This window comes from Giraffa tippelskirchi, chromosome 12 (assembly GCF_054371585.1).
Source record: "Giraffa tippelskirchi isolate mGirTip1 chromosome 12, T2T-mGirTip1v1.2.pri, whole genome shotgun sequence".
In the NCBI taxonomy this organism is placed as follows: domain Eukaryota; kingdom Metazoa; phylum Chordata; class Mammalia; order Artiodactyla; family Giraffidae; genus Giraffa; species Giraffa tippelskirchi.
This window is the reverse complement of record NC_137286.1, coordinates 65,324,049-65,343,716: the sequence shown is the minus strand read 5'-3', so window position 1 is coordinate 65,343,716 and position 19,668 is coordinate 65,324,049. Positions and strand designations below refer to the sequence as shown.

The 19,668-nt window shown below is 54.4% G+C and overlaps 1 protein-coding gene and 1 long non-coding RNA gene across 2 annotated transcripts in view; one reads left to right on the top strand and one right to left on the bottom strand.

The window, feature by feature from the left end:
• The window catches only part of LOC145530002 (uncharacterized), a 1,493,464-nt gene that overhangs the window by 1,247,436 nt on the left and 226,360 nt on the right, over positions 1-19,668 (bottom strand). Inside the window, exons 31-33 of the long non-coding RNA XR_014071397.1 lie at positions 16,734-16,845; positions 9,100-9,211; positions 1,446-1,557 (exon numbers count right to left, since the gene is read on the bottom strand). This is a non-coding gene — a long non-coding RNA (uncharacterized LOC145530002). The remainder of the gene's footprint in view (positions 1-1,445; positions 1,558-9,099; positions 9,212-16,733; positions 16,846-19,668) is intronic.
• On the top strand, positions 12,913-16,939 carry LOC145529989 (uncharacterized). The gene is made up of 3 exons (XM_081550767.1): positions 12,913-13,082; positions 13,482-13,794; positions 14,045-16,939. The coding sequence occupies exons 1-3, from the start codon at positions 12,948-12,950 to the stop codon at positions 14,671-14,673; spliced, it is 1,077 nt and encodes a 358-aa protein (XP_081406893.1). The 5' UTR covers positions 12,913-12,947; the 3' UTR covers positions 14,674-16,939.

Here is a 19,668-nt window from a genome sequence, read left to right as displayed (position 1 = left end):
TGTTCCATAAAAAAGAGAAACACGTGGGAAGTTCCAAGGAGAGGCAATGCCCATGGCCAGTGTACTTTAGAGACGGCCTGACCGCTCCGGGGAAGACACGCACCGACGGAACCCCTTGGGAAACAGCAGTGAGAGTCCTCACCGTCGTAAGGGTTTCCTCTGGGGACAACCTGCCCTGGGCACCACATGAGGGAGCAGACCGGCTTCTCTTCCTCTGCCCCCACACCATTCACTCATGAAGGCAGCTCAGGTGTTCTCATGCCCTGCCTGCCTGCCTGCCTGCCTGGCTCATCCGTGAGCTGTGAGCACCTCCAGGGCAGGACTCCACCTTCTCCTCTCTGTGTACCGTGAATCTGCACACAGTGGGCTTTCAGAACCTTAGGAGACTTGAGCCATTCCCACTCGAGCCAGAACCCTCCCCAGGAAGGAAAACGGCTGTGGAGTCATTTTGGCCCCAGCACTGGTTCCGAAAGCCTGGCGGCTCCTACAGCCTCTACGGTGTGAAGAGGGAGGTCCCTTTTGACAGAGCTTTCCGGCTGTCAGATCTAAGCTGTTGTTTCACTGTCAGCTGTGTCTCTTCCGTTGCAGCCAGGTGGGCCACGCTGCTCCAAAGGGGCTCACAAGCTGAGTGGCAAGGGAGGTATTGAGAGGACAGGGATGGCTACAACGTGCTGCAAACTGAGTGAGGGTCCCCACAATCCTCAGCAAAGGTCTGTGGTGTGCAAGTGGGGAGTAGAGGGCCCCCAAGTTCCAAAGGAAGGGAGGTACTCGGGAGCTAAAGCCCTTGGCTGCTGTGGTAGCAGCTGCAGATGGCAGCTCGTCCACAGTGCACTTCGAATGAGGTCATATGAGCGGGACTCTGGAAATGGCTCCGAAATCAAGAGAAAGGGGTCAGGGTATGTGGGAATCCGGCGGGGGTGGGGGGTGGATGAAGGAAGGTGTCCTTCCTCTCTCCAGTGCAATTTGGTTTGGTGAGTCTCAAAGCTACCAGATGGCACTTCCCAAGTCAGGCCCCCGCAGGAATCAGGGTGGGCTGCGTGCCTCGGCGCCTGCTACAGGGACAAGCCACACCAGTGGCCTCCCTGAGCTCAAATGGCCGGATCTGGGGGTTCTGTCTGGGTGCACACCTCCTTGCTCTGGCCAAGTTCCCCCCTTCTCTGAGCACCAGCTTCATCCTCTCGAATGAGGACATCGATTGCTACCTTGGCACGTTACTCCCTTCATCCTGTGAAGACTCATTAGGCTTATCCTACAATTACTAGCTGGCCCGAAGAGATATCTCCTGAATCCAGATTAAGCTGGAGTCTCCCAGGCTCATCTGGCATGTCTTCCCTGAAGTCTGCCAAAACCCACACCCTTGCATTTCCAGGGACTCCCCTTAGCCAGCTGGGCAGAAAACCCAGCATGGTTCAAACAAGCTGACAGACAAGCGGGAGAGGACTCACGGGCAGACGGCCTCCCTCAGGTCTCTGGTGGAGCTCTGGGACCACAGCAGCAGCGGGCCATCTCAGACCCTGGGCTCAGCAGCGCCCTCATTCTCAGGCCGGCGGCTCTGCCCTGAGGGGAGCAGGAAGGTCACCAACTGCCGCAGGCGGACCTCAAGCCCCTCCCACTGCTGGAGCCTGACCTCCCCCGGCCCCACCCCTTCCCCTACCCCAGCAGGACGAGAGCTCGTCTTCCCCTGGCTTCCAACGTGAGGCCCGGCCCCGGGCCCCGATTGGGCACTGCCCCAGTCCGGAGCCAATCACAGTGGCCAGGGAGGTGGAACGCACCGATTGGCCAGGGCCAGGTCATGTGACCATACTCCCCAGGAAACTCAAACCTTACCAAGATTCCCTAACAAACCAATGAACAAAATTATCCAGTAAAGGCAAACCGTACTTTTTAATGAGGCCAATGTCACAGAAAAAAAAAAAAAAATCCTTCACAATGAACTGCTCAAGGAAGCTACTAAATAAGCTTTCAGAAAAGTTAAGACGTTTTTTTTCTTTTTAATAGGGTGACGGAGAGCTATACCTTTCCCATCTATGTGAATTTAGGTTTAAACTAGATTTCCCTCGGCTATTATATAAGACAAAAAACCCCACATCACCCCCTTTCACTCCCCCCACCCCCAAAAAGTGTTTTAGTCTATTGAATTTTTGTGTCCTCAGTTGTGTCTGATTCACGGCAACTCACGAACTCTACACAGCCAGGCTCTTCCGTCCATGGAATTCAGGGCAATTTTTTTCTGTCACAGCAAATGCCCACCCTGGGTGATCCAAAGGCAAGGGCTCAGAGGCTCCTGAGAGTCTAACTCCTTTCAGCCGAGCACAGAGCTGGCTCCTCACTGGGATGCCTGTGGCCTGGGGCTCCCAGAGGGGAGAGCAGCACTCGCCCCACCGTGTGGTCACTGCTGGAAGTGCAGGCTGCTCCTCACTCCCCCTTGACAGTGTCCCTGAGGGCAGAACAGTGGGAATCTACTCAAGGTGGAAACGCAAACTCCGATGCAACCAAACTTCCCACAAGGTCTCCAAAACCACTCAGGAACAGGGAATTGGAAACTGCAGGGCATGACATGAATGGAGATGGAGACTTGACACCTTACACCGAGTTCACTTCCAGTTATCCCTAGACAAAGTTTCCATGAAAACTTGTCACAAATCTAGAAGAACAATGAGCAGAAACCGGACACGTGCTTTGAGTCTTCACACACAAAACAAAAAGGCAGCCCACAAAACAACCCAGAGAATACAGTGGACTTTGCAAAATCAAAGATATCTACTGTGGGAAAGACCTCATTACAAAAGCAAAAGACAGGTCATACATCGCGAGACGAATGAGTGGAAACACAAAGCTTCTCAAGGATGTGTCTCCAAACAGACAAAGAACACCAACACGACAAGCCTGTGAAAACTAGGGAAAGGTCTGAAGGGACAGCAGACTGAGGAAGACACACACAGAGTATCCCGGATGATGTCCAGCACTGAGGGCCTGAAGAAACAACAGTCTAGTTGCACTCCCTCAGGCCTGTGTGACCCTGGATGAGGCCTCTGTTTCCCGGTGGCTCTGAGAGATGGACAGGGAGGAAGGGGAAGAGAAATCACTTGCATTTCTAATACTCACAGCAAAGTCTTCCAATGAGAAGGGAATTATCACCCCCACTGACAATGCCATTCACTGAAGTGATACCCACGAGTCCATCTAACCCAGAAGGGAAGGAAGGACCTGTTCTCACAAAACGGCGAGAGATGGAAGAAGGAAGATCAAGCCCACACCAACCACTGGAAAGAGAAGCTGTGCTCAGGGCTTGAAAGAATTCCTATTGGGAAAATGATGTCACAGCCCCACAAGGCAATCCACAGCTTCGATGCTATTCCTCCCAAAATGCCAATGCATTTTCGCACCGAACAAAGAATTGCAAAAGGGGTACGGAAACAGAAAAGAGCCTAAATTGTCAATACAATCCGACGAAAAAGCCCCGATACGGACATCCAAGGTTGTGTGAAAGGAAATTAGACGACCAAACTAGGATCCTCAGGAGAGTATCGGAGAAGGCGATGGCGACCCACTCCAGTACTCTTGCCTGGAAAACGCCCTGGACGGAGGAGCCTGGTAGGCTGCAGGCCATGGGGTCGCGCAGAGTCAGACACGACTGAAGTGACTTAGGCGCAGCGGCAGCAGCAGGACAGTATGCTATTGGGAATACAACAACACACACAGATCCAGATCGATGGAATAAAGTTGAGGGTCCAGAAACAAACCCCGGCATCCATGGTCAACTCATCTCTGACACAAAAGGGGAGAATATCCAAATGGGAACGAGAAAGCCTCTTCAATAAATGTCCATGGGAAAACCAGACAGCTACATCTGAAGAACGCTATTGGTTTTGATCTCACACCACCTCAATATCGGGGAAAAACCTCACCCTAAAGACTGATGTCATGAGACAGCTAGAAAGAAGCGTAGGTCAAAGGCTCCTTAACATCAGAGTCTCCTTGCCATTTGCTGGGCGGAGGTAGAAATGGGTCTCTTCAAGTAAGGGAAAGAGGAAAACGAAGTACGCCAATGGGTTTCCATCCAATGGAACCTCTTCACAACAGAGAAGCTAAGCATTCAGAAATGCAAAAGATGGGAAACGGAACATGAGAGACTCCTTGCAAGTGGTGTATCTGAGAAGGGGTTCATATGGAAAGAGACGAAGAACGCACAGCACTCAGATTCCAAGAAACACCACCACCACCCTTGACCCTTCCCCCATGACCAACTCCGACCTAAAGCCTTTCTCTCCCTCTAACCTATCCCTAAAACATAACCCTCATCTAATCACATACATGTGCATTCCTAGCATCCATCCATCCTCACACGAGAGAGAAAGAGGAAGACACAGACTGAATCAAGAAGGGAAAAGAGAGGGACACAGCCAGAGAGAGACACGGAACCAAAGAGAGGAATGGAGTCGATGGTCCAGACGTTTCATCAATCTGTCTCGAAGGTAGAAGTAATGACAGCGCCCATCCACCCCAGAAGGGGGAAAAGGACAGAAGCTTTGGAGAGGAAAAGACAAGAACGCAGGGAGCCATTAGAAGCTCAGCCACCCGCAGAAGCCGAGCTGGGACACTTGAACAGAATCTCAATGGAAACAGAGGACCAGAAAGTTGGCTACTCTTTTCTATAAGAGAGGGAGACCTTCGAGTCTTCCTTTCGGTCCTCCAACTTGGATGCGGGGTCTCAAAACACTCAGGAGGGGGAGTGCCTTTTCCTGGGTACCACGGCGCATCCAGGCCTCGTTCTGCCCCATTCTGTGCTGTGTCAGCCCTGGATGGAGTCTTTCTTTCTGAAGTCTCAGCGCACAAGCTCCACGTGATATCGGCCCCAGGTGGAAAGGCATGGAGCTGCTCGTAGGCCGACAGACCTAGGAAGCAGATGGGAGAATGACCCCCACTCTGCAGATGGAGAGACTGGGGAAACCCTGAGGGGCATACGCTTGTCCAGGGCCACACCACTTATGAGAAGAAGGAGCCTGGTCTGAGAGCAGCGGGGTCCTCGGAGCTCAGGCCCTGGCTGCACCCAGGCCTCCCCAGGGCTGTGGGCTGGGCTGTGTGGCTGTCACTGTGCCTGCACATGGCCTAAGGGGGGTGGTCGAGCAGTCAGAAACCCAGAGATTCCCTTGGGAAGTTTTGGGGAAGGGACCTCAGCACGAACCCCAGGAAATGATGTCACCTGCCGGCAACAGAACCCAACAGAACCCGCAACCCGGGTATCCAGGCCTCCAGAGCGGAGAGGAGCCCCCAGCCAGATCACTTGCTGCCAGGATGTTCTGCTGTTTGCCCCTGCCCAGAGGCCGGGGCCTCAGGAGAGGTCACAGGCAGTGTGCGTGGGCACCCTGTCGACGTTGGCTCAGGGCACCCCCGAGAGGCCTCTGGCCCTTTGCCCGGAGAAACAGAAAGGTAACACGGGGAGCCCCAGGCCGGGCCAGCCCACCTCTCCCATGCCACCCGGAAACACCGGGTCCTTTGCCTGTGTGTGTGGATGCGGGTTTCTCGGGGTGTGTCTCCCTCAAGGAAGCCCAGGCGGATGTGGGGTCAGAAGCCTGCGGGCAAGTTGTGTCCACACCCCAGGAGAGAAGGCTGGCTGGGATGGGGAGAGTGCGGGCAGCGCCGGCCGCCCAGGCTGGCCTCACACCCTCAGGTGGGTCTCTTTCGTCCCGGGTGGGGATCTGAGCAGACACACGTCTCTGACCCTTCTGGGAAGAGAAGTTCGAGCAGGCAGAAGCAGCGGCTCCACTGGCCAGGCCCAGCTTGGAAAAGTCCCAGCATGGCTGGCTGACGGTCACTGTCGTTGCACAGCTTCCCACGTGATGAGGCCGAGGACGGGGACACCCCGTCCACCTCCCGGAGGGAGGGGTCGGAGCACCACCCCCCCGCCCCTGAGGCCCAGTGCAGGCTCCAGGTGAGCGTGCCCACGGAGGCATCAGCCCCACCGGGGGCGAAGCGGAGGCGGGGAAGGCCTGCTGCCGAGACACCACACAGGATACACCCGGCGGCCCAGTCTGAGGCTGCCACGGAGCTCAGCACACCCGGCTCCGACCCAGAGTCCCGAGAACCCCAGCCTCTGAGGCAGCAGGAGGACCTGGAGCCCAGCACGCCAGAGCACAGAGGTGAGGACGCTGGGGCTGGTGCACGGGAGTGTGTGGGGAGGGGGTGCTGAGCTACACAGGGATGAGTTCCCGAAAGATGCTGCTGGGCCTGCAGCAAGCGCTGGCCTCACACCCCCACCCCCATCTTGCACACTTCAGTCCCAAAAGACATCCGACCCTGGGTATTCTTTGGGAATCTCTTGGAAGCTTTCTGTCCCGGGATACGCACATGCCAAGGCTGGCCTGTGGGCAAACTTTGCTTCTCCCCCAGCTCTAGCACTGGCCTCCAACTGGAACCAGGCTCCACTTCCCAGACCTGTCCCTACAGAGGTGGTGGCTCCAGGTGCAGGACCCAGGGATCCACCGAGGGCAGATGGAGAACCGAGACTTGCCCTCGCAGAGACACCAGGCCAGCTGGGTTCTGGCCAGCACACCGGGCAGATCGGATCTCCATGCCTGCAGGACCCCCAGCCCCAGGCACTGATGTCCCACCCCCTCAGCCAGAACCTCCACCTCCACGTGCACCTGTACCTGCTCGTGCTTTGGCAGGAGAACCCGAGGCAGAGGAGGAGTCACCGCCTCGGCAGGGAGAGCCTGCCCTGGCTCCCGCGCAACACCCAGACGCCGACGATGACTCACCCACCCCTGCAGGAAGAACGAGCCCCCGCTCTGGACAGAGACCCAGAGCCCTTGCCGGAAACACCACGTCCAGGGGAGCGGTCGGCTCTGCCGCCTCCATCCCTGTCGGCTCACCGTGGACGCTGTCAACTCGGTCTGCCCCCAGGGGACATGGAGTTCCTTTCCCCTGAACTGCTTTGCATTTGGTTTGTTTCCACCTTTCTGGTGATGTTTTATTTTTTGTATGGTTTCCTGTATTTTTGTTGGTTAAGTTGGGAACTTGTTGGTTAAGTTAGTAAACTTTTTCATCATTGTTGCAATTTGGGAACACTGTTGTGTAACTCTGGTGATACTGTGTTACCATCACCACTTTGTGGTTTCAGACCCGTTTGATCTTTATGCCCCACCCCCCAACAAAGCCTGGATTCAAGGCAAGCACGCCCTGTTCATCCCTCCCCCCGATCCTGAACACAATTTCATCTTTTCTTTCTGCATTCCTTCCTATATTCTTGGTGTCCCCAATCAATGACTCTCAGTGAAATGACTGAAGGAGTTTCTTTCGGACTCTCCACCTACTGTAAGTCTCCATTGGAGAGTTCTCGTTTTTATGTCATTTGAACTAGCCTTTGATAGCTGACAGGACGGTGTACGTCCTTTCAAGATATCATGTGCCAAACGAAGCCCTTTTGGCAAATGCCAACATTATCTCCAGGCAGGCATTGCTGTTTGAAGGGTGACATCTCAGCCAGAAGGCAGAGGCTGAGCTCCTCTTGTTGCACCAGCTCCCAAAAGAAGCCAAGAAAGGGAGCTGGAACAACAAACCACCCCAACGCCCAGGAAAGCGTTCTTCACGACAGAAGGCTAGAAAATGACCCAACAACCTTGTGGCCCAGAACCCCTCTAGAAAAATCACTGTTCCATAAAAAAGAGAAACACGTGGGAAGTTCCAAGGAGAGGCAATGCCCATGGCCAGTGTACTTTAGAGACGGCCTGACCGCTCCGGGGAAGACACGCACCGACGGAACCCCTTGGGAAACAGCAGTGAGAGTCCTCACCGTCGTAAGGGTTTCCTCTGGGGACAACCTGCCCTGGGCACCACATGAGGGAGCAGACCGGCTTCTCTTCCTCTGCTCCCACACCATTCACTCATGAAGGCAGCTCAGGTGTTCTCATGCCCTGCCTGCCTGCCTGCCTGCCTGCCTGGCTCATCCGTGAGCTGTGACCACCTCCAGGGCAGGACTCCACCTTCTCCTCTCTGTGTACCGTGAATCTGCACACAGTGGGCTTTCAGAACCTTAGGAGACTTGAGCCATTCCCACTCGAGCCAGAACCCTCCCCAGGAAGGAAAACGGCTGTGGGGTCATTTTGGCCCCAGCACTGGTTCCGAAAGCCTGGCGGCTCCTACAGCCTCTACGGTGTGAAGAGGGAGGTCCCTTTTGACAGAGCTTTCCGGCTGTCAGATCTAAGCTGTTGTTTCACTGTCAGCTGTGTCTCTTCCGTTGCAGCCAGGTGGGCCACGCTGCTCCAAAGGGGCTCACAAGCTGAGTGGCAAGGGAGGTATTGAGAGGACAGGGATGGCTACAACGTGCTGCAAACTGAGTGAGGGTCCCCACAATCCTCAGCAAAGGTCTGTGGTGTGCAAGTGGGGAGTAGAGGGCCCCCAAGTTCCAAAGGAAGGGAGGTACTCGGGAGCTAAAGCCCTTGGCTGCTGTGGTAGCAGCTGCAGATGGCAGCTCGTCCACAGTGCACTTCGAATGAGGTCATATGAGCGGGACTCTGGAAATGGCTCCGAAATCAAGAGAAAGGGGTCAGGGTATGTGGGAATCCGGCGGGGGTGGGGGGTGGATGAAGGAAGGTGTCCTTCCTCTCTCCAGTGCAATTTGGTTTGGTGAGTCTCAAAGCTACCAGATGGCACTTCCCAAGTCAGGCCCCCGCAGGAATCAGGGTGGGCTGTGTGCCTCGGCCCCTGCCACAGGGACAAGCCACACCAGTGGCCTCCCTGAGCTCAAATGGCCGGATCTGGGGGTTCTGTCTGGGTGCACACCTCCTTGCTCTGGCCAAGTTCCCCCCTTCTCTGAGCACCAGCTTCATCCTCTCGAATGAGGACATCGATTGCTACCTTGGCACGTTACTCTCTTCATCCTGTGAAGACTCATTAGGCTTATCCTACAATTACTAGCTGGCCCGAAGAGATATCTCCTGAATCCAGATTAAGCTGGAGTCTCCCAGGCTCATCTGGCATGTCTTCCCTGAAGTCTGCCAAAACCCACACCCTTGCATTTCCAGGGACTCCCCTTAGCCAGCTGGGCAGAAAACCCAGCATGGTTCAAACAAGCTGACAGACAAGCGGGAGAGGACTCACGGGCAGACGGCCTCCCTCAGGTCTCGGGTGGAGCTCTGGGACCACAGCAGCAGCGGGCCATCTCAGCCCCTGGGCTCAGCAGCGCCCTCATTCTCAGGCCGGCGGCTCTGCCCTGAGGGGAGCAGGAAGGTCACCAACTGCCGCAGGCGGACCTCAAGCCCCTCCCACTGCTGGAGCCTGACCTCCCCCGGCCCCACCCCTTCCCCTACCCCAGCAGGACGAGAGCTCGTCTTCCCCTGGTTTCCAACGTGAGGCCCGGCCCCGGGCCCCGATTGGGCACTGCCCCAGTCCGGAGCCAATCACAGTGGCCAGGGAGGTGGAACGCACCGATTGGCCAGGGCCAGGTCATGTGACCATACTCCCCAGGAAACTCAAACCTTACCAAGATTCCCTAACAAACCAATGAACAAAATTATCCAGTAAAGGCAAACCGTACTTTTTAATGAGGCCAATGTCACAGAAAAAAAAAAAAAATCCTTCACAATGAACTGCTCAAGGAAGCTACTAAATAAGCTTTCAGAAAAGTTAAGACGTTTTTTTTTTTTTTTTAGGGTGACGGAGAGCTATACCTTTCCCATCTATGTGAATTTAGGTTTAAACTAGATTTCCCTCGGCTATTATATAAGACAAAAAACCCCACATCACCCCCTTTCACTCCCCCCACCCCCAAAAAGTGTTTTAGTCTATTGAATTTTTGTGTCCTCAGTTGTGTCTGATTCACGGCAACTCACGAACTCTACACAGCCAGGCTCTTCCGTCCATGGAATTCAGGGCAATTTTTTTCTGTCACAGCAAATGCCCACCCTGGGTGATCCAAAGGCAAGGGCTCAGAGGCTCCTGAGAGTCTAACTCCTTTCAGCCGAGCACAGAGCTGGCTCCTCACTGGGATGCCTGTGGCCTGGGGCTCCCAGAGGGGAGAGCAGCACTCGCCCCACCGTGTGGTCACTGCTGGAAGTGCAGGCTGCTCCTCACTCCCCCTTGACAGTGTCCCTGAGGGCAGAACAGTGTGAATCTACTCAAGGTGGAAACGCAAACTCCGATGCAACCAAACTTCCCACAAGGTCTCCAAAACCACTCAGGAACAGGGAATTGGAAACTGCAGGGCATGACATGAATGGAGATGGAGACTTGACACCTTACACCGAGTTCACTTCCAGTTATCCCTAGACAAAGTTTCCATGAAAACTTGTCACAAATCTAGAAGAACAATGAGCAGAAACCGGACACGTGCTTTGAGTCTTCACACACAAAACAAAAAGGCAGCCCACAAAACAACCCAGAGAATACAGTGGACTTTGCAAAATCAAAGATATCTACTGTGGGAAAGACCTCATTACAAAAGCAAAAGACAGGTCATACATCGCGAGACGAATGAGTGGAAACACAAAGCTTCTCAAGGATGTGTCTCCAAACAGACAAAGAACACCAACACGACAAGCCTGTGAAAACTAGGGAAAGGTCTGAAGGGACAGCAGACTGAGGAAGACACACACAGAGTATCCCGGATGATGTCCAGCACTGAGGGCCTGAAGAAACAACAGTCTAGTTGCACTCCCTCAGGCCTGTGTGACCCTGGATGAGGCCTCTGTTTCCCGGTGGCTCTGAGAGATGGACAGGGAGGAAGGGGAAGAGAAATCACTTGCATTTCTAATACTCACAGCAAAGTCTTCCAATGAGAAGGGAATTATCACCCCCACTGACAATGCCATTCACTGAAGTGATACCCACGAGTCCATCTAACCCAGAAGGGAAGGAAGGACCTGTTCTCACAAAACGGCGAGAGATGGAAGAAGGAAGATCAAGCCCACACCAACCACTGGAAAGAGAAGCTGTGCTCAGGGCTTGAAAGAATTCCTATTGGGAAAATGATGTCACAGCCCCACAAGGCAATCCACAGCTTCGATGCTATTCCTCCCAAAATGCCAATGCATTTTCGCACCGAACAAAGAATTGCAAAAGGGGTACGGAAACAGAAAAGAGCCTAAATTGTCAATACAATCCGACGAAAAAGCCCCGATACGGACATCCAAGGTTGTGTGAAAGGAAATTAGACGACCAAACTAGGATCCTCAGGAGAGTATCGGAGAAGGCGATGGCGACCCACTCCAGTACTCTTGCCTGGAAAACGCCCTGGACGGAGGAGCCTGGTAGGCTGCAGGCCATGGGGTCGCGCAGAGTCAGACACGACTGAAGTGACTTAGGCGCAGCGGCAGCAGCAGGACAGTATGCTATTGGGAATACAACAACACACACAGATCCAGATCGATGGAATAAAGTTGAGGGTCCAGAAACAAACCCCGGCATCCATGGTCAACTCATCTCTGACACAAAAGGGGAGAATATCCAAATGGGAACGAGAAAGCCTCTTCAATAAATGTCCATGGGAAAACCAGACAGCTACATCTGAAGAACGCTATTGGTTTTGATCTCACACCACCTCAATATCGGGGAAAAACCTCACCCTAAAGACTGATGTCATGAGACAGCTAGAAAGAAGCGTAGGTCAAAGGCTCCTTAACATCAGAGTCTCCTTGCCATTTGCTGGGCGGAGGTAGAAATGGGTCTCTTCAAGTAAGGGAAAGAGGAAAACGAAGTACGCCAATGGGTTTCCATCCAATGGAACCTCTTCACAACAGAGAAGCTAAGCATTCAGAAATGCAAAAGATGGGAAACGGAACATAAGAGACTCCTTGCAAGTGGTGTATCTGAGAAGGGGTTCATATGGAAAGAGACGAAGAACGCACAGCACTCAGATTCCAAGAAACACCACCACCACCCTTGACCCTTCCCCCATGACCAACTCCGACCTAAAGCCTTTCTCTCCCTCTAACCTATCCCTAAAACATAACCCTCATCTAATCACATACATGTGCATTCCTAGCATCCATCCATCCTCACACGAGAGAGAAAGAGGAAGACACAGACTGAATCAAGAAGGGAAAAGAGAGGGACACAGCCAGAGAGAGACACGGAACCAAAGAGAGGAATGGAGTCGATGGTCCAGACGTTTCATCAATCTGTCTCGAAGGTAGAAGTAATGACAGCGCCCATCCACCCCAGAAGGGGGAAAAGGACAGAAGCTTTGGAGAGGAAAAGACAAGAACGCAGGGAGCCATTAGAAGCTCAGCCACCCGCAGAAGCCGAGCTGGGACACTTGAACAGAATCTCAATGGAAACAGAGGACCAGAAAGTTGGCTACTCTTTTCTATAAGAGAGGGAGACCTTCGAGTCTTCCTTTCGGTCCTCCAACTTGGATGCGGGGTCTCAAAACACTCAGGAGGGGGAGTGCCTTTTCCTGGGTACCACGGCGCATCCAGGCCTCGTTCTGCCCCATTCTGTGCTGTGTCAGCCCTGGATGGAGTCTTTCTTTCTGAAGTCTCAGCGCACAAGCTCCACGTGATATCGGCCCCAGGTGGAAAGGCATGGAGCTGCTCGTAGGCCGACAGACCTAGGAAGCAGATGGGAGAATGACCCCCACTCTGCAGATGGAGAGACTGGGGAAACCCTGAGGGGCATACGCTTGTCCAGGGCCACACCACTTATGAGAAGAAGGAGCCTGGTCTGAGAGCAGCGGGGTCCTCGGAGCTCAGGCCCTGGCTGCACCCAGGCCTCCCCAGGGCTGTGGGCTGGGCTGTGTGGCTGTCACTGTGCCTGCACATGGCCTAAGGGGGGTGGTCGAGCAGTCAGAAACCCAGAGATTCCCTTGGGAAGTTTTGGGGAAGGGACCTCAGCACGAACCCCAGGAAATGATGTCACCTGCCGGCAACAGAACCCAACAGAACCCGCAACCCGGGTATCCAGGCCTCCAGAGCGGAGAGGAGCCCCCAGCCAGATCACTTGCTGCCAGGATGTTCTGCTGTTTGCCCCTGCCCAGAGGCCGGGGCCTCAGGAGAGGTCACAGGCAGTGTGCGTGGGCACCCTGTCAACGTTGGCTCAGGGCACCCCCGAGAGGCCTCTGGCCCTTTGCCCGGAGAAACAGAAAGGTAACACGGGGAGCCCCAGGCCGGGCCAGCCCACCTCTCCCATGCCACCCGGAAACACCGGGTCCTTTGCCTGTGTGTGTGGATGCGGGTTTCTCGGGGTGTGTCTCCCTCAAGGAAGCCCAGGCGGATGTGGGGTCAGAAGCCTGCGGGCAAGTTGTGTCCACACCCCAGGGGAGAGCAGGCTGGCTGGGATGGGGAGAGTGCGGGCAGCGCCGGCCGCCCAGGCTGGCCTCACACCCTCAGGTGGGTCTCTTTCGTCCCGGGTGGGGATCTGAGCAGACACACGTCTCTGACCCTTCTGGGAAGAGAAGTTCGAGCAGGCAGAAGCAGCGGCTCCACTGGCCAGGCCCAGCTCGGAAAACTCCCAGCATGGCTGGCTGACGGTCACTGTCGTTGCAGAGCTTCCCACGTGATGAGGCCGAGGACGGGGACACCCCGTCCACCTCCCGGAGGGAGGGGTCGGAGCACCACCCCCCCGCCCCTGAGGCCCAGTGCAGGCTCCAGGTGAGCGTGCCCACGGAGGCATCAGCCCCACCGGGGGCGAAGCGGAGGCGGGGAAGGCCTGCTGCCGAGACACCACACAGGATACACCCGGCGGCCCAGTCTGAGGCTGCCACGGAGCTCAGCACACCCGGCTCCGACCCAGAGTCCCGAGAACCCCAGCCTCTGAGGCAGCAGGAGGACCTGGAGCCCAGCACGCCAGAGCACAGAGGTGAGGACGCTGGGGCTGGTGCACGGGAGTGTGTGGGGAGGGGGTGCTGAGCTACACAGGGACGAGTCCCCGAAAGATGCTGCTGGGCCTGCAGCAAGCGCTGGCCTCACACCCCCACCCCCATCTTGCACACTTCAGTCCCAAAAGACATCCGACCCTGGGTATTCTTTGGGAATCTCTTGGAAGCTTTCTGTCCCGGGATACGCACATGCCAAGGCTGGCCTGTGGGCAAACTTTGCTTCTCCCCCAGCTCTAGCACTGGCCTCCAACTGGAACCAGGCTCCACTTCCCAGACCTGTCCCTACAGAGGTGGTGGCTCCAGGTGCAGGACCCAGGGATCCACCGAGGGCAGATGGAGAACCGAGACTTGCCCTCGCAGAGACACCAGGCCAGCTGGGTTCTGGCCAGCACACCGGGCAGATCGGATCTCCGTGCCTGCAGGACCCCCAGCCCCAGGCACTGATGTCCCACCCCCTCAGCCAGAACCTCCACCTCCACGTGCACCTGTACCTGCTCGGGCTTTGGCAGGAGAACCCGAGGCAGAGGAGGAGTCACCGCCTCGGCAGGGAGAGCCTGCCCTGGCTCCCGCGCAACACCCAGACGCCGACGATGACTCACCCACCCCTGCAGGAAGAACGAGCCCCCGCTCTGGACAGAGACCCAGAGCCCTTGCCGGAAACACCACGTCCAGGGGAGCGGTCGGCTCTGCCGCCTCCATCCCTGTCGGCTCACCGTGGACGCTGTCAACTCGGTCTGCCCCCAGGGGACATGGAGTTCCTTTCCCCTGAACTGCTTTGCATTTGGTTTGTTTCCACCTTTCTGGTGATGTTTTATTTTTTGTATGGTTTCCTGTATTTTTGTTGGTTAAGTTGGGATTAGTAAACTTTTTCATCATTGTTGCAATTTGGGAACACTCTTGTGTAACTGGTGATACTGTGTTACCATCACCACTTTGTGGTTTCAGACCCGTTTGATCTTTATGCCCCACCCCCCAACAAAGCCTGGATTCAAGGCAAGCACGCCCTGTTCATCCCTCCCCCCGATCCTGAACACAATTTCATCTTTTCTTTCTGCATTCCTTCCTATATTCTTGGTGTCCCCAATCAATGACTCTCAGTGAAATGACTGAAGGAGTTTCTTTCGGACTCTCCACCTACTGTAAGACTCCATTGGAGAGTTCTCATTTTTATGTCATTTGAACTAGCCTTTGATAGCTGACAGGACGGTGTACGTCCTTTCAAGATATCATGTGCCAAACGAAGCCCTTTTGGCAAATGCCATCATTATCTCCAGGCAGGCATTGCTGTTTGAAGGGTGACATCTCAGCCAGAAGGCAGAGACTGAGCTCCTCTTGTTGCACCAGCTCCCAAAAGAAGCCAAGAAAGGGAGCTGGAACAACAAACCACCCCAACGCCCAGGAAAGCGTTCTTCACGACAGAAGGCTAGAAAATGACCCAACAACCTTGTGGCCCAGAACCCCTCTAGAAAAATCACTGTTCCATAAAAAAGAGAAACACGTGGGAAGTTCCAAGGAGAGGCAATGCCCATGGCCAGTGTACTTTAGAGACGGCCTGACCGCTCCGGGGAAGACACGCACCGACGGAACCCCTTGGGAAACAGCAGTGAGAGTCCTCACCGTCGTAAGGGTTTCCTCTGGGGACAACCTGCCCTGGGCACCACATGAGGGAGCAGACCGGCTTCTCTTCCTCTGCCCCCACACCATTCACTCATGAAGGCAGCTCAGGTGTTCTCATGCCCTGCCTGCCTGCCTGCCTGCCTGGCTCATCCGTGAGCTGTGAGCACCTCCAGGGCAGGACTCCACCTTCTCCTCTCTGTGTACCGTGAATCTGCACACAGTGGGCTTTCAGAACCTTAGGAGACTTGAGCCATTCCCACTCGAGCCAGAACCCTCCCCAGGAAGGAAAACGGCTGTGGAGTCATTTTGGCCCCAGCACTGGTTCCGAAAGCCTGGCGGCTCCTACAGCCTCTACGGTGTGAAGAGGGAGGTCCCTTTTGACAGAGCTTTCCGGCTGTCAGATCTAAGCTGTTGTTTCACTGTCAGCTGTGTCTCTTCCGTTGCAGCCAGGTGGGCCACGCTGCTCCAAAGGGGCTCACAAGCTGAGTGGCAAGGGAGGTATTGAGAGGACAGGGATGGCTACAACGTGCTGCAAACTGAGTGAGGGTCCCCACAATCCTCAGCAAAGGTCTGTGGTGTGCAAGTGGGGAGTAGAGGGCCCCCAAGTTCCAAAGGAAGGGAGGTACTCGGGAGCTAAAGCCCTTGGCTGCTGTGGTAGCAGCTGCAGATGGCAGCTCGTCCACAGTGCACTTCGAATGAGGTCATATGAGCGGGACTCTGGAAATGGCTCCGAAATCAAGAGAAAGGGGTCAGGGTATGTGGGAATCCGGCGGGGGTGGGGGGTGGATGAAGGAAGGTGTCCTTCCTCTCTCCAGTGCAATTTGGTTTGGTGAGTCTCAAAGCTACCAGATGGCACTTCCCAAGTCAGGCCCCCGCAGGAATCAGGGTGGGCTGCGTGCCTCGGCGCCTGCTACAGGGACAAGCCACACCAGTGGCCTCCCTGAGCTCAAATGGCCGGATCTGGGGGTTCTGTCTGGGTGCACACCTCCTTGCTCTGGCCAAGTTCCCCCCTTCTCTGAGCACCAGCTTCATCCTCTCGAATGAGGACATCGATTGCTACCTTGGCACGTTACTCCCTTCATCCTGTGAAGACTCATTAGGCTTATCCTACAATTACTAGCTGGCCCGAAGAGATATCTCCTGAATCCAGATTAAGCTGGAGTCTCCCAGGCTCATCTGGCATGTCTTCCCTGAAGTCTGCCAAAACCCACACCCTTGCATTTCCAGGGACTCCCCTTAGCCAGCTGGGCAGAAAACCCAGCATGGTTCAAACAAGCTGACAGACAAGCGGGAGAGGACTCACGGGCAGACGGCCTCCCTCAGGTCTCTGGTGGAGCTCTGGGACCACAGCAGCAGCGGGCCATCTCAGACCCTGGGCTCAGCAGCGCCCTCATTCTCAGGCCGGCGGCTCTGCCCTGAGGGGAGCAGGAAGGTCACCAACTGCCGCAGGCGGACCTCAAGCCCCTCCCACTGCTGGAGCCTGACCTCCCCCGGCCCCACCCCTTCCCCTACCCCAGCAGGACGAGAGCTCGTCTTCCCCTGGCTTCCAACGTGAGGCCCGGCCCCGGGCCCCGATTGGGCACTGCCCCAGTCCGGAGCCAATCACAGTGGCCAGGGAGGTGGAACGCACCGATTGGCCAGGGCCAGGTCATGTGACCATACTCCCCAGGAAACTCAAACCTTACCAAGATTCCCTAACAAACCAATGAACAAAATTATCCAGTAAAGGCAAACCGTACTTTTTAATGAGGCCAATGTCACAGAAAAAAAAAAAAAAATCCTTCACAATGAACTGCTCAAGGAAGCTACTAAATAAGCTTTCAGAAAAGTTAAGACGTTTTTTTTCTTTTTAATAGGGTGACGGAGAGCTATACCTTTCCCATCTATGTGAATTTAGGTTTAAACTAGATTTCCCTCGGCTATTATATAAGACAAAAAACCCCACATCACCCCCTTTCACTCCCCCCACCCCCAAAAAGTGTTTTAGTCTATTGAATTTTTGTGTCCTCAGTTGTGTCTGATTCACGGCAACTCACGAACTCTACACAGCCAGGCTCTTCCGTCCATGGAATTCAGGGCAATTTTTTTCTGTCACAGCAAATGCCCACCCTGGGTGATCCAAAGGCAAGGGCTCAGAGGCTCCTGAGAGTCTAACTCCTTTCAGCCGAGCACAGAGCTGGCTCCTCACTGGGATGCCTGTGGCCTGGGGCTCCCAGAGGGGAGAGCAGCACTCGCCCCACCGTGTGGTCACTGCTGGAAGTGCAGGCTGCTCCTCACTCCCCCTTGACAGTGTCCCTGAGGGCAGAACAGTGTGAATCTACTCAAGGTGGAAACGCAAACTCCGATGCAACCAAACTTCCCACAAGGTCTCCAAAACCACTCAGGAACAGGGAATTGGAAACTGCAGGGCATGACATGAATGGAGATGGAGACTTGACACCTTACACCGAGTTCACTTCCAGTTATCCCTAGACAAAGTTTCCATGAAAACTTGTCACAAATCTAGAAGAACAATGAGCAGAAACCGGACACGTGCTTTGAGTCTTCACACACAAAACAAAAAGGCAGCCCACAAAACAACCCAGAGAATACAGTGGACTTTGCAAAATCAAAGATATCTACTGTGGGAAAGACCTCATTACAAAAGCAAAAGACAGGTCATACATCGCGAGACGAATGAGTGGAAACACAAAGCTTCTCAAGGATGTGTCTCCAAACAGACAAAGAACACCAACACGACAAGCCTGTGAAAACTAGGGAAAGGTCTGAAGGGACAGCAGACTGAGGAAGACACACACAGAGTATCCCGGATGATGTCCAGCACTGAGGGCCTGAAGAAACAACAGTCTAGTTGCACTCCCTCAGGCCTGTGTGACCCTGGATGAGGCCTCTGTTTCCCGGTGGCTCTGAGAGATGGACAGGGAGGAAGGGGAAGAGAAATCACTTGCATTTCTAATACTCACAGCAAAGTCTTCCAATGAGAAGGGAATTATCACCCCCACTGACAATGCCATTCACTGAAGTGATACCCACGAGTCCATCTAACCCAGAAGGGAAGGAAGGACCTGTTCTCACAAAACGGCGAGAGATGGAAGAAGGAAGATCAAGCCCACACCAACCACTGGAAAGAGAAGCTGTGCTCAGGGCTTGAAAGAATTCCTATTGGGAAAATGATGTCACAGCCCCACAAGGCAATCCACAGCTTCGATGCTATTCCTCCCAAAATGCCAATGCATTTTCGCACCGAACAAAGAATTGCAAAAGGGGTACGGAAACAGAAAAGAGCCTAAATTGTCAATACAATCCGACGAAAAAGCCCCGATACGGACATCCAAGGTTGTGTGAAAGGAAATTAGACGACCAAACTAGGATCCTCAGGAGAGTATCGGAGAAGGCGATGGCGACCCACTCCAGTACTCTTGCCTGGAAAACGCCCTGGACGGAGGAGCCTGGTAGGCTGCAGGCCATGGGGTCGCGCAGAGTCAGACACGACTGAAGTGACTTAGGCGCAGCGGCAGCAGCAGGACAGTATGCTATTGGGAATACAACAACACACACAGATCCAGATCGATGGAATAAAGTTGAGGGTCCAGAAACAAACCCCGGCATCCATGGTCAACTCATCTCTGACACAAAAGGGGAGAATATCCAAATGGGAACGAGAAAGCCTCTTCAATAAATGTCCATGGGAAAACCAGACAGCTACATCTGAAGAACGCTATTGGTTTTGATCTCACACCACCTCAATATCGGGGAAAAACCTCACCCTAAAGACTGATGTCATGAGACAGCTAGAAAGAAGCGTAGGTCAAAGGCTCCTTAACATCAGAGTCTCCTTGCCATTTGCTGGGCGGAGGTAGAAATGGGTCTCTTCAAGTAAGGGAAAGAGGAAAACGAAGTACGCCAATGGGTTTCCATCCAATGGAACCTCTTCACAACAGAGAAGCTAAGCATTCAGAAATGCAAAAGATGGGAAACGGAACATGAGAGACTCCTTGCAAGTGGTGTATCTGAGAAGGGGTTCATATGGAAAGAGACGAAGAACGCACAGCACTCAGATTCCAAGAAACACCACCACCACCCTTGACCCTTCCCCCATGACCAACTCCGACCTAAAGCCTTTCTCTCCCTCTAACCTATCCCTAAAACATAACCCTCATCTAATCACATACATGTGCATTCCTAGCATCCATCCATCCTCACACGAGAGAGAAAGAGGAAGACACAGACTGAATCAA